General features: G+C 37.6%; 1 protein-coding gene across 1 annotated transcript in view; it reads left to right on the top strand.

The window, feature by feature from the left end:
* LOC133551210 (GDNF family receptor alpha-2-like) overlaps nucleotides 1-14,599 on the top strand; it is a 299,303-nt gene extending 284,704 nt beyond the window's left edge. The window contains exon 8 of the mRNA XM_061897692.1: nucleotides 12,065-14,599. Within this exon, the coding sequence (XP_061753676.1) occupies nucleotides 12,065-12,202 (138 nt within the window). The 3' untranslated portion in view covers nucleotides 12,203-14,599. The remainder of the gene's footprint in view (nucleotides 1-12,064) is intronic.
* Nucleotides 14,600-15,483: the final 884 nt, after the last annotated feature.

Raw genomic sequence — 15,483 nt, 5'->3', positions numbered from 1 at the left:
AAAATTTCATTTTCATTTTTTTCGTGTTTTCTCCTCTTTTAAACCTTTAAATTAGGTGTTTTTTTCATAATTTATTCTCTACAAAAAACCTTCCGTAAAAGAAAAAAATGTACAACAGAATGACAGACAGAAATACCCTTTTTTTAATATATATATAGATTTATTTATTAAAAGTAAATTGAGCAAATTGGCTATTTTTGGCAATTTATGTAAGTGTGTATCAAACTGGTAGCCCTTCGCATTAATCAGTACCCAAGAAGTAGCTCTTGGTATCAAAAAGGTTGGTGACCCCTGCTCTAAAGCCTGCATAATAGATATGTGTCAATAAAGTACTTATCATTTCTCACCAAATGTAATGTTTTTTTGTTTTTTTTTTGACAGAAAAAATATATGTACTGCTTGAAATTGCATACCTTTTAAATCAGGGGTCCCCAAACTTTTTTTATTTGTCCGACCGCTTCTATGTTAGCTACCTTTTTTTGTTTATTGTGTCTATTTTCTGCCGGTTCTACTCTCTATTGTATGCGCCCCTCTATAAGGAACATTTTTAAATGCTCCTTATAGTCCGAAAAAATATGGCATTCCTGCTACAATTTGGCAATGACTAAAAGTAGGTAAATTGGAAAATTATACAAATCTATTCAGGTCTCTTTTCATACAAAAGGCGCACCAGACTATAAGGTGCATTAAAGGGGTCGTATTATGATTTTTTTATTTTACATTTAACACACTTATCTTTACACCATGCACCAAATGTAATCGCTTTTAGGTCGGTAAGCACAACCAGAAATAATCCGTACATGAAGCACACTGGGTTGTGAGGCGCACAATCTATTTTTTTGAAAATGCAAGAATTTTAAATGCACTTTTTAGTCTGAAAAAATATAGTATTCATGCTAGGATTAGGCAATGGCTAAAAATAGGTAAATATGAAAATCATACAAGTTTGTTCAAGTCTATTTTCTTACAAAAGGCACACCAGATTGTAAGGCGCATTAAAGGGGTCATTTTATAAATTGTAATTCTTCATTTAACACACTTATCATTACACCAAGCTTTGAGGTTGGTAAGCACAACCAGAATGAATCCGTACATAAGGCGCACCAGGTTGTGAGGCGCACATAGTCTTAAAATGTGAGTCAATGCAGTATGTTATCAGACAACAGAAAAAGTTTCTGAAGTTAGGAGTCAAACTTTCTGTGTCACTTTCTCAGCTGTAGACATGGTTAAGAAAATATTTTAAAAAGTTCTGCCATGTTTGCATTGTCATGTGTTGATATTCCGCTCAATTTAATTGCACTGATTGTGGACAAGAACCACACAAATCAATAAACAGCCTTCGCCAACGCCGCCGCCGCTTGCAGGTTGAGCGTTGTTGTGACCGACGGGGGATAGCCAGACGCGTGTCAAGCAGATACGCGCTCAAGGACAGGGGGGGGGGACGCGCTCTTCGTCAACAATTTACCACCAGGCCACAAATCCGTCTGGCGCATGTAGGTGTTGAAAGTAAACAAGTGTGTGTTTTGACATTGTCTGCACCGTCACGGTGTCTAAATGTGTGGGCGTGTTTATACCTCCTCTAAGGACACCCCCCCCCCGTGTGTGTGTGTGCGTGTGTGTTCTTGTATTTCTACCCTTCTTGAGACATCAACAAGGAAAAGTACCTTCCATATGAGGACCGGTGAACAAATTATGACATAAATCATGGTCCCAATACGGAAAACCATTGCATCTAATAGAGAATGTCTCATTTGCACCCCTGGTGGTGAAAGTATCAAAATGTGGGTGGTCACAAAAGGGAGGGATTTTTCAAATTGACTGTGCATCGTTTTTAAAAGTGCTCCCCCTTCTGGTCAACATATGAAATAAGTGTGTGTAAAAATTGGAAGTGCGCCCCCTTTGACCAAAATGTATTAAAATAAATAAGTGCATATGTATATAGAGACAATCTGTAATAACATGAAGTAAATAATGAAGATTAAAAAAACAATTACTAACAAAAAATATAGCTAAACACAGTCTTTTTCTCACAATGTGTCAATTTTTTTCTTATAAAATTGGGAACAATTTCTCATTTTCTTTCTGTTTCCGTAACATTGCAAGATTTTTTTGTAAAACTATTACTTTATGTAAAATTATTACTTTTTATTGCAAAATGGTGACATTCGTCATGTAAAAATTACGACTTTTATCACAATATTGCCATTTTTATTGTTTGTTGTTCTGGTAAAATACAATTTTCTTTTTTAGTAAAACTATGGCTTTGGTCATAATTTTTCCAAGTAAAACATTCTGATTGTTGTCATTACAATATTGCCAAAATGTTTAAGTTTTACTTATAAAATTGTGACTTTTGTAAGATGACCACTCTTTTCATAAAATTACCAAAAATGTAAGCTTTTCTTGTAAAATTGCGACTATCATTGAGTAAAATTCCAATTTTTATCAATATATTGCACCAATGTTCAGTTTTTCTTGTAAAATTCTGACTTCCGTTGAGTAAAAATACGTTTTTCTGGTGAAACTGTGACTTTTTTTCTTGTAAAATTCCACCTCGTTTTTCAACAAAAACTTTTTTGTTTGCATAGTATGTATGAATATATTATCAATGTTGTAAATACACATCTTTACAGTATATATCTAGAAATGGTGGTACTAAAGAGGTAGGCGTTTTCCGGAGGTCTCAAGAAGGTAACAAATACAAGAATGTGTATTTGTTACCTGTATATATGTGGACCGGTGAACAAGTTAGGACATAAATCATGGTCCCAATACGGAAAACCATTGCATTTAATATAGAATGTCTCATTTGCACCCCCTGGTGGGGAAATCTATCAAAATGAGGGTGGTCCTAAAAAGGAGGGATTTTTCAAATTGACTGTGCGTCGTTTTTAAAGGTGCTGCCCCTCTGGTCAAGATATGAAATAACAAGTGTGTGTGTAAAAATTGGAAGTGCGCCCCCTTTGGCCAAAATCAATTAAAATAAAAAAATTAATATGTATATAGAGACAAACTGTAATAGAAGATTAAAAACCAATTACCAACCAAAAAAATAGCTAAGCAGAGTCTTATTCTCACAATGTGTCGACTTTTTTCTTATAAATTTGGGAACAATTTCTCATATTCTTTCTGTTTTCTGTAGTATTGCGAGATTTTCTTGTAAAATCATTCGTTTTTTTATGTAAAATGGTGACATTTGTCATGTAAAACTCCAACTTTTATCACATTATTGGCAATTTTTTTGTTGTTATAAAAAATCGTGAAACTGTTTTAGTAAAAATTTTGACTTTGGTCTTAATTTTGCCAAGTTAAAATTACTATTAGTATTATAATATTGGCCAAATTTTTAAGTTTTTTTTTTTTATATAAAATTGTGACTTTTGTCGAGTAAAATTGCGACTCTTTTCATAAAATTGCCAAAAATGTAAGCTTTTCTTGTAAAATTGCAACTGTTATTGAGTAAAATTCCAACTTTTATCATAATATTGCACACATGTTCAGTTTTTCTTGTAAAATTCGGACTTGTAATATTGTAAGATCTTTTTGTAAAATTATTAGTTTTTTATATAAAATGGTGACATTTGTCATGCAAAATTCTGACTTATCACAATATCGGCAATTGTTTTTTGTTTTTTTTGGTAAAATTATGACTTTGGTCATAAAATTATGACTTTGGTCATAATTTTGCCAAGTTAAAATTACGATTATTATTATAATATTGCTCAAAATTGTAAGTTTTTTTAATAAAATTGTGACTTTTGTCGAGTAAAATTACGACTCTTTTCATAGAATTGCCCAAAATGTTTGCTTTTCTTGTAAAATTACGACTGTCATTGAGTAAAATTCCAACTTTCATCATAATATTGCACACGTGTTCAGTTTTTCTTGTAAAATTCCGACAAGCGTTGATTAAATTCACGTTTTTCTTATGAAATTCCACCTCATTTTTCACAACAAGCTTTTTCCTGTTTGCATAGTATGTATATATTATTAATGTTGTAAATACACATCTTTATATATGTAGAAATGGTGGTCCTAAAGAGGTAGGCATTTTTCAGAGGTCTCAAGAAGGTAACAAATACATGAAAGTGTGTTTTTGTGTGTCCGTGTGTGTGTGTTTTTGTGTGTCCGTGTGTGTGGATTGGCTGCAGCCACAGATCTGGACTCATGTCAACAGGCTGCTGCCACACATGGCTGCCCCTGCTAATTAATTGGCTTTTAGTTGCAGATGTGTCTGCTGCATTGTCAAGCTCCTCTCTTCATGTCTGGCAACCTTTTTCTTTAACCATTTAATTCTGCGGGGTGATTTTATTTTTTTATTTTTTTCCCCCCTCTCCCTCGCAAAGATAAATGGCCTTCACCCTGTATGATAATTTTCTCATTTCATCATTGATATTCTCCTTCCAGCTCGTTGCATGAGCGCAGGGAAACGGCATGAAGTGCTATTTGTGCAAAGGCTACGTTGGAGGAGATGAGTTGAGGGGCTGGAGGAGGAGGAGGCGGAGTGCAAAATGTTTCATGTTCCTTATGATGTGTTTCCGCGCCGAAAATGATGCCTTCTGCAAATTGAGCGTGACTGTTTCGACTCGGAGGCAAACGGTTCCGCTTTGTGGTAGCAAGAAGTCGGAAAATGTTCCGACAATCAGGAGAAGGCGTTGGTGGCGAGTGCAGTGTTGCTCCAAGAGGCCGCAGGTTTCGACACCGGGTGTGTGCTCAGCGCTGACGTGCCACTTTTTCCCGGCTCGCTGCAAAGAGTTCCGTGAACGGATCCGGGATACCCAAACTAGGGCCCGACATGGCGAGTTGAGGGAGGAATCTGGCCGGTTTTGTAAATGTTTGACAGATCTGCCGCAATCCTGGGGACAACGTGCGCAAATCTGGTCGACGAACACAAACTTTACTTTGAAATTTACTCCGTACAACCTTTCCCAATCATGGCGCAAAAAGACCAACACAGAAAGTCAACGTACATGGTCACATATAGCACAACTTACTCACTGAACCTCAGGGATGTTATAAAATATGTCCAAAAACTACACATGATTCCAAATTGCACCAATTTAAAGCCATTACAGTGCAAGATGGGGAAATAACAAAATACTCTGTCCACACGTATCTATGTTCAGCAAATTTTAGCTGCTTGATATTTCTGATTGATTACAAAACTTTAAGGAGGTCGGACGTAAACAAGGTCAGGGTCGAAATTTCACATACTGTAAATATCCAATTATAATAATAATAATTAATAATGTATCCATTATATTATTATTATTATACATACGTAATCTATACATATATATGTATACGTATATATATAATATATACATATATTTATATATATAATATATACGTATATACAGTATGTATACATATATATACATATTTACATACGTATATATGTGTGTTTATATATATATATACATACGTATGTATGTGTGTGTAGATATATATATATCTATATACATGTATACATATGTATATATATACACCAGATATATGTGTATATATATGTGTGTATGTATGTATATATAGATATATATATATTAGGGCTGGGCAACGATTAAAAATTGTAATCGAAGTTAATCGCACTATTTCTCAGATTAATCGCGATGAACTGCCTTGTATACGCAAAGCCCAATAATGAATTCAAAAGTAGTGTGTAATGCACCTTTATTGGAATATTCTCCCACATGAACCAAAGCGCCAAAACATTTGTTGTGCAAACACAATTTAAATCAGTCCTTGTTAAACAGTAGCAGTTAAATAGCATATTTTATGAAAATCAACTCAAAAAATGTAAATACAAACATTTAAGCTTATTGCCACTGCCAGGGTATTTAAGTTATCCTGTTTGTTATGGAAAATAAATATAATCTACATACAAACCTCTGAACCACAATCATAACATATGAACAGGCAATTTCTGAGGTAACAGCAGAAACATTTTTTTTTATCAGGGATCTTATGTTTAAAAAAACTATATTATATGTAGTGGGCTGTTTTAGGGAATTTTTGATCAAATTATCCGTAGTAACAATATTAATAATGTTGTGTTTATTCTGCGTAGTGCACTTAAAACAATCATGACCATATCTAGGAATTGATATGATGGGATTTTTCAGATTGTTTGCTTGGTGCTTTGATAAACTGAACGCATCATATACATGATACTATATTGTGATGTTATGAGCCAGGGAAAAAAAGGACTACCCTACCCAGCATGCAACAGGAGTGACGAGCATGCGCGGTAGTCCGGTATAGGTTGTGTGTCGCCATGACGGCATCTTGTATGTTGTGATATGCACGCTCTGAAAGCAAACGTTAAGAACTCAGCCAACAGTCCTCGTCTGCATTATTCATAAATAGACAGACAACACACATACTCCGCTGCTTCACAGGCCGCTGGATGTAGCCGGCAAAGTATTCCCATGCTAGCTAGCCGGTCTAGCAAGCACGCGTCATTCACTCCAAAACGGCCCGATCTATCCACATTCAGAATTGTCTGGCGGTCGTAAGTGATCCCGGAGTGACCACGCTGTAAGCCAGCCATGAAATTTGCAGAATTGTCTGGTATTTTTGCCAAATGTTCCATCTTTACCAAGAGCCCCTCGACGCCAAAGCACGTCCGGGCGTCGCCATCTTGCTAAGAAAAAGCGTTAACAAAATAAAAGCATGTAAACAACATACGCAAATGTGCGATAAAATAATTGTCGGCGTTAATAGATTGATGAGTTAACTCGTAATTAACGCATTAATTTGCCCACCCCTAATATATATATATATATATATATATATATATATATATATATATATATATATATATATATATATATACACACACACACACACACACATGTATACATATATTTATATATATATATATATATATATATATATATATATATTTATTTATATATATATATATATATATATATATATATTAGTATAGTACCGCGATACTAATGAATCATATTCGGTAATATACCGCCTCTAAAAAGTATGTGTGCGGGGTCTAGCGGACTGGTACTTTTTAGAAGCGGTCATATCGTGTAATTTCTGGTTTAAAAGCAGAGGAGCATGTTTGGCAGCGCACAATCATGGAGGACTCACAAGCAGACACGGTGTGTAGACAGCGAAGAGAGAATGGACAAATTTTGGCTTAAAAACTACAGTTAAAAGTTAAGTTATAACACTAAAACGCCTTCAGAAAGAGGTGCTCTAAAACATGGCTAGCTAGCTAGTGGCTAAAGACCAGCCCCAATCGGCAGTGATTTAGCTTCTTCTAAATCACTAATCCTTGTCTCCATGGTGACAAATAAAGTAAGTTTCTTACAAGTAGCATCCCAACATATATTTATATTATGTTTATAAACTCAGGAATTATGTCCCTGGACACATGAGGACTTTAAATATGACCAATGTAGGATCCTGTAACTACTTGGTATCGAATTGATACCCAAATGTGTGGTATCATCCAAAACTAATGTAGTGTATCAAACAACAGACAAAATAAAGTTAATGAAACATAACAAATACTGTTCAGGCTTGAAAAGGTGAGCACCAGCATAAGGTTCCTATGGGTTCCAGCTCACACAAGCACAAAGGCCAATGAATTGGCAGATCAGCTGGCAAAACGGACACAAACGCAATAGCAGCCCAGAGAGGTACCTTTCAGTTCGGCAGAGGCACAATTATAAATGAAAGGAAATCTTTTGAAAGAGTGGCAAATACACTGGGACCAGAGTACAACAGGAAGACACTGTTTTTGTAAAAATTACTTTTAACAAACTGTTTTTAGATATGAATGTTTTTAAACTGGTTTAATATACCTGATTTTACTTTCTTTCAACTTATTTGTCGTGTAAGCACTTTGTGCCCGATTTTGATGTTGTAAGGTGCTATACAAATAAACCTTGATTGATTGATTGACTTATATGCAGGACAGACTGCGGTAGGAGTGGGAAAAACTGTAAGGGGGAGCACAAAAGAGGAAGAAATCCTATCACGCATTAGAATAGAGCACACCAGACTGAATAAGACATTGCACCTTATAAACAAACACACAACAGGAATATTTAAAAGCTGCATTGCGAAGAAATTAATGGAACAAGCAACCATTCATTGTTAGTAGAGAAAGGGGAAAACTAAGAGAAGAAGTTAGAAGACATGGAGGCTACTCTCAAAAGGGTACCACACAGCAACCAGGACATTTTACTGAAGTTTCTAGAAGAGTAAGGGAAGAAATATGTGTGCACAATTGTGATGTTGTAAGGTGCTATATTTGACGGGACTGCGGAAGAAGAAGACGGCAAAGAGGCGATGACGTTGTTAGCTGTCAGTGTGTTTATTACCAGCTCAATAAGTGAGTACAGTGTGTGATTAAATCAAAGAAATGCAGTCTGACTATGTGTGAGTATTATCTGTGCGTGGTTGCCAGAGGATGTTAAGGGTGCGTGTTGAGATCGAGACGAAAGTCCATAAGGGCAAGGCAGGCACGAGAGTCGGAAGGCAGTCGGATAGTAAAGGACAACAGCGATGCGTCGTGGTCAGTAGGCAGGGGTGAGATCGAAGTCGAGAAAGGCAAGGGGAAATCTATAGGGGGTCCAAAAAAACGATACAAACAGTTAAACGACAAGGAAGGGCAACAGGAAGCTGGAGGACGACACAACATGAGAGACAATGAACAGAAGACAGGGAAATTGTATGCACATGCGAGTAAGCTAGAGACGTGTGGGCTTACTGTACTAGTTACGAGAAACTACGTTCTGGCACCGGATCTCAAGACGCGCTGGCTTAGGAAGGCTGGTCGCTCATCACGGGCAGGTGCGCCCGCAGCAGAGAGGGAATACCCGCTGTGGAGTGGGAACGCCTTAGGGCCCGACCCGCGGTGCGCTCGTAAGAGCGCACAGCAGGAGGAGAAGCAGCAGGTGTGCGACCCATAACACTATACAAATAAACCTTGATTGATTGATTGACTTAAATGCAATACAGACCATGGTAGGAGCGGGAAGAACTGTAATGGAGAGAACGATTAGGACACATCAGACTGAATAAGACATTGCAACTCATAAACACCCAACAGGATTGTGTGACAGCTGCATTGAGGTGGACTCAGCGGAACATGCATTGTCAGAAACACAGTAGTGAAACGGAAAAACTAAGACAAGAAGTTAAAAGGGTACTAAGCAGCAACCTGGACACCTCCGGGCCTGGCTCCAGAGCGGGGCCCTGGTGGCCGGCGTCCGGGCGAGGGAAATCTGGGTCCCTCCTTTATGTTCTTCGTAGAGGTCTTCAAGCTGCTCTTTGTCTGATCCCTCAACTAAGACCAGTTTGTCTTGGGAGACCTTACCAGGGGGCATAGAAGCCCCCGGACAACATAGCTCCTAAGATCATTGGGACACGCAAACTCCTCTACCACGATAAGGTGACAGCTCAGAGAGGTACGAGCGGGAAGAACTTTAAGGGGGAGCACAATAGTGGAGGGAATCATACCACACACTAGATTAGGACACATCAGACTGAATAAAACATTGCACTTTATAAACAAACACCCAACAGGATTATGTGACAGCTGCATTGAGGTGGACTCAATGGAACAAGCAACCATTTATTGTCAGAAATACAGTAGACAAAGGGGAAAACTAAGAGAAGTTAGGAGACACGGAGGTTACTCTCAAAAGGGTACTGAGTAGCAATCAGGACAATTTATTGAAGTTTCTAGAAGGGTAAGGGAAGTTATATATGTGCATGATTGTGATGTTCTATGGTGGTATACAAATAAACCTTGATTGATTGAGTGACTTGCATGCAATTCAGACCACGGTAGGAGCGGGAAGAACTGTAAGGGGGAGCACAAACGAGGAATGAATCCTATCACGCATTGGATTAGGACACATCAGACCGAATAAGACATTGCCCCTTATAAACGAACACCCAACAGGAATATGTGACAGCTGCATTGAGGTGGAGTCAATGGAACAAGCAACCATTTATTGTCAGAAATACAGTAGAGAAAGGGGGAAACTAAGACAAGAAGATAGAAGACACAGAGATTACTCTCAAAAGGGTACTAAGCAGCAACCTGGACATTTTATTGAATTTTCTAGCAGAGTAAGGGAAGGAATATGTGTGCACAATTGTGATGTTTTAAGGTGCTATATAAATATACCTTGATTGATTGAGTGTCTCACATGCAATGCAGACCACGGTAGGAGCGGGAAGAACTGTAAGGTGGAGCACAAAAGTGGAGGGAATCATACCACGCATTAGATTAGGACACATCAGACTGAATAAGACATTGCACCTTATAAACAAACACCCAACGGGAATATGTAAAAGCTGCATTGCGAAGAAATTAATGGAACAAGCAACCATTCACTGTCAGTAGAGAAAGGGGAAAACTAAAAGATGAAGTTAGAAGACATAAAGGTTACTCTCAAAAAGGTACTAAGCAGCAACCAGGACATTTTATTGAAGTTTCTAGAGGAGTACGGAAAGGTATATGTGTGCACAATTGTGATGTTGTAAGGTGCTATATGAATAAACTTTGATTGATTGAGTTACTTACATGCAATAAAACCCACGGTAAGAGCGGGAAGAACTGTAAGGGGGAGCACAAAAGTGGAGAGAATCATACCACGCATTAGATTAGGACACATCAGACTGAATAAGACATTGCACTTTATAAACAAACATCCAACAGGATTATGTGACAACTTCATTGAGGTGGAGTCAATGGAACAAGCAACCATTTATTGTCAGAAATACAGTAGAGAAAGGGGGAAACTAAGAGAGGTTAGGAGACACGGAGGTTACTCTCAAAAGGGTACTAAGCAGCAACCAAGAACATTTATTGAAGTTTCTAGAAGAGTAAGGGAAGTTATATATGTGCATGATTGTGATGTTGTATGGTGGTATACAAATAAACCTTGATTGATTGAGTAACTTGCATCCAATTCAGACCACGGTAGGAGCAGGAAGAACTGTAAGGGGGAGCACAAACGAGAAATGAATCCTATCACGCATTAGATTAGGACACATCAGACCGAATAAGACACTGCGCCTTATAAACAAACGCCCAAGAGGATCATGTGACATCTGCATTGAGGTGGAGTCAATGGAACAAGCAACCATTTATTGTCAGAAATACAGTAGAGAAAGGGGGAAACTAAGACAAGAAGATAGAAGACACAGAGGTTACTCTCATAAGGGTACTAAGCAGCAACCTGGACATTTTATTGAAGTTTCTAGTAGAGTAAGGGACTGAATATGTGTGCACAATTGTGATGTTTTAAGGTGCTATATAAATAAACCTTGATTGATTGATTGTCTTACATGCAATACAGACCACGGTAGGAGCGGGAAGAACTGTAAGGGGGAGCACAAAAGTGGAGGGAATCATACCACGCATTAGATTAGGACACATCAGACTGAATAAGACATTGCACCTTATAAACAAGCACCCAACGGGAATATGTAAAAGCTGCATTGCGAAGAAATTAATGGAACAAGCAACCATTCACTGTCAGTAGAGAAAGGGGAAAACTAAAAGATGAAGTTAGAAGACATAAAGGTTACTCTCAAAAAGGTACTAAGCAGCAACCAGGACATTTTATTGAAGTTTCTAGAAGAGTACGGAAAGGAATATGTGTGCACAATTGTGATGTTGTAAGGTGCTATATAAATAAACCTTGATTGATTGATTGTCTTACATGCAATACAGACCACGGTAGGAGCGGGAAGAACTGTAAGGGGGAGCACAAGAGAGGAAGGAATTAGATTAGCACACTGAATACGACTCTGCATATTCGCACACATTTCACGTCTGTGCCAAAGCGAGTCCCCGGTAGATTGAATTTTATTTGTCCTTCCTGACTCTTCTCTTCTTGCGCTAGGATAACCTTTTTTTTTTTTTCCTTTTTCAAAAAAAAAAAAAATTAAATGGTCACCTTTGACCGAATCAAAATGCCACGACACAAAATGAAGTGTGTGAGTCACGCCTAACCTTTTCCGCATCTCTCTCTCCTCCGTGTGTGTGTGTGTGTCTGCGTGTGTGTGTGGTCAGTATCCGGAACCGAGAGACGGCGGACCGGGCAAACCTCAGGGCCTGCCAGAGGATCAGTGCGCGTGTGTGCGTGCCAACGTCTGGGCTCTGCTCCCCGGCCTGGCCTTGGCTCTGCTCCTGGCTCAACACGCCTTATAGAAGTGCCAGGACGGGGGAGGGGAGGTCGCCCTCCCACCAGCTCGTCCCAAAAGCAGAAGGTGTCGTTTCTCCACTGATATGAAGAAGGCCCGTTTGATTTGAAAGGGAAAAGTCATTCATTTGATGTCATCCCATCACGGAACTACGGACGGGACTTCTTTTACAAACGGACCCTCGCCGCCACGAGGGCCACACCCCCTCTGACAGAGACTTCTCGGGGGAAGAAAGGTTTAGAAATACTTTTTGCTTCTTACGGGGGAGGGTCCGGTCCACCTCTTTATCACTATTGTAAACTCCAGATCTGTAAAAGCTACTCCGTGGTCTTAAGTGTCGGTATTTCGTATCCGTGACCATAATCCAATTACCGCATTTTTCCGGGCGTGCGCTGTCGTTTTTTGGTCATCCGAAGTGTTGCTGTTGACGCCGTACATCCTCTTGCACATGTGAATATAAATGTCTCTAAATGTATTTATTGGTGGAAAGTGGGCGGCGGGGGAAGACTATTTTCCTTTTTTTCGTTCCAAGGATATCCGCAGTGTGGAGTGAAATGAATGGCCAAACACACGTAACGATGTTTTTACTCACGAGTATAAAAACGATTTTCTTCAAGGAAAAAAAACAATTCACATATTCAAAAACAACATTTTCTGCAAGTAAAACAACAATTTGGAGATTAAAAAAAAATGAACAAGCACGAAAAGTTAAGAAAAAAAAACAACTTTTTACAAGTAAATCAACAATTGCGTTAAAAAAAACGATTTTCTTCATTTAAGAACATTTTGCACGTTTCCTGAATGAAAAAAACTATTCACAAAACACGATTCGCAAGTTAAAAAAATATCCATCCATTTCCTACCGCTTATTCCCTGTACCCCGCCTTCCGCCCGATTGTTAAAAATATATATTTTCTTTCATTTGCAAATATGTATAATGTTGTCTGCAACTAAAAAACTAATCCCATGTAAAAAAAAACATTTTACCAAAAACTATTGGCAAGTAAAAAATACAACTTCCAAAGACACGCACCTGGGGATAGGTTGATTGGCAACACTAAATGGGCCCTAGTGTGTGAATGTGAGTGTGAATGTTGTCTGTCTATCTGTGTTGGCCCTGTGATGAGGTGGCGACTTGTCCAGGGTGTACCCCGATTGTAGCTGAGATAGGCGCCAGCGACCCCAAAAAGGTAATAAGCGGTAGAAAATGGATGGATGGATATACAATTGGAAAACGATTCGCAAACTAAAAAAAAAATATATTCTCTTTAATTTAAAAAATTATTTGCAGGAACAAAAAAATTATTTGGTTGAATTGAAAAAAAAATGTCTTGCAAGAATGAAAAATATAGTCTGTAAAAGACATATTCTGCAAGTAAAAAATTAACCTAAGGTATAAAAACTGTTTTCTGCACATAAAAAAACCGATTCACAGGTTAAAAAAAGTAGCAACAGTCAAAAAAAACAAAAAACATTTTGCATGTAAAAAATGAAATCATTTTCTTCAGTTAAAAAAACGATTTGTGCGGAAAAAAAAAAATACAAAAAAAAAATCTGCAAACAAAAATTCCATTCCCATTCATAAAAACAATTTTCTTTAATGTAAAAAAAATATTTACAAAAACAGATAAATTGATAGATAGACAGATAGTACTTCATTGATTCTTTCAGGAAAATAAAAATTCCAGCAGCAATGTACAGAGTTGAGATCAATTTACAAAGTAAAAAGTAAATAATGGGGGTATAAATGGAAACAAAATAGAAAAATATTACAATAAGAATAAAAATAAAAAGCAACAATGGGAATACAAATATAACAGTAAACAATTGGCAAGTAAAAAATAAAAGTACTGTATTCAATTAGAAAATGACTCGTAAGCAAAAAAAAACATTTTGCTTAATTTTGAAAAATTAATTGTACGAACAAAAAATTATTTGGTTGAACTAAAAAAAACTATTTACAAGTATGAAAAATATAGTCTGCAACTAAAAAAAACGATTTAATTCGATAACAATTTTTCTTCAATTAAAAAAAACGATTTGTGCATAAAAATAAAAAAAAAATTCTGCAAGTGAAAAAATTAATCCAATGTTTAAAAAAAACATTTTGAACTTACAAAATGATAAGCTATTTTATTTGCCAAATTTGTATTATTATTTTTTTTAATTGCAGGAAATGGTTGTTTTATCTGCAATTCGTTTAAAAAAAAAAACATTTTTGTGTGTGTTTGGCGGTCATTTCACTCCAAACGTGGAACATGAAGACTGTGTTTGGCGACCAAACTGACTTCTCACTTTTTTGGAAGGCCTTCATTATCTGCGCTGAAATAAATGTGTCTATATAAGGAATGATGACAAAGAATGTAACAGGAATGAGATTAAATGAACTACGTCTGCTCCGAAAGTGTGTGTGTGCGCGTGTGTGTGTGTTTATTTGTGTTGACAATCAGCACAGTGTGTGTTAGGGATGTATCGATTACAGTCACAGCCACTGTGTTACCGACTGATGGGTAAATGACGCCTGAGTGAGTGCATGGCACACTCACTACCTGTTTTGACACGGTTTCAATTTTGGTCATATGCTGGATTAAATAATGATAATAATAGTAGGCATATATGATTGTTTTTAATAAATAGCTGAATAGGATTAAATATAAAAAAAAAACTCAATATGGTCTTTGGTCAAGGAGCCTAATCGCTTGCTAGCTTGAATGCTAACATGAGTACAATACAGATATTTTCCCCGTGACAAACACCTGTTTGCCTTTATCATTAAAAATCGCTCAAAAACTGCAAGCGGTACGTGAACCCCAGGTGGTCTGCAAAGGTACTGCAGGGGGTGGGGGAATTTTTAGTATTTTTCTACGAACTTAAAGGTCTTGATATAGACATAAATGTTGATCCGACGCACTGTGGTGTGTTTATAAATGGCCGCCGTAATGACTTTAAATTGCAAGTTTCAAATAAATAATGTACACTATTGTTTTCATGTTAGCATTTACTAATATTTAGTGCTATTGGTACCAGCTAGCGATTAGCACTCTATTAAGCTGGGGATGAGCGCGCTTTTGTCATTTGTCAACTTATGAGAAGCGATCTAGCTGCCAGCTAGTGATCCATCCATCCATTTTCTACCGCTTATTCCCTTTCGGGGTCACGGGGGGCGCTGGCGCCTATCTCAGCTACAATCGGGCGGAAGGCGGGGTACACCCTGGACAAGTCGCCACCTCATTGCAAGGCCAACACAGAAAGACAGACAACTTTCACACTCACATTCACACACTAGGG

Source organism: Nerophis ophidion, linkage group LG01 (assembly GCF_033978795.1).
Source record: "Nerophis ophidion isolate RoL-2023_Sa linkage group LG01, RoL_Noph_v1.0, whole genome shotgun sequence".
In the NCBI taxonomy this organism is placed as follows: Eukaryota; Metazoa; Chordata; class Actinopteri; order Syngnathiformes; family Syngnathidae; genus Nerophis; species Nerophis ophidion.
This window is presented reverse-complemented; position numbering and strand designations above follow the sequence as displayed.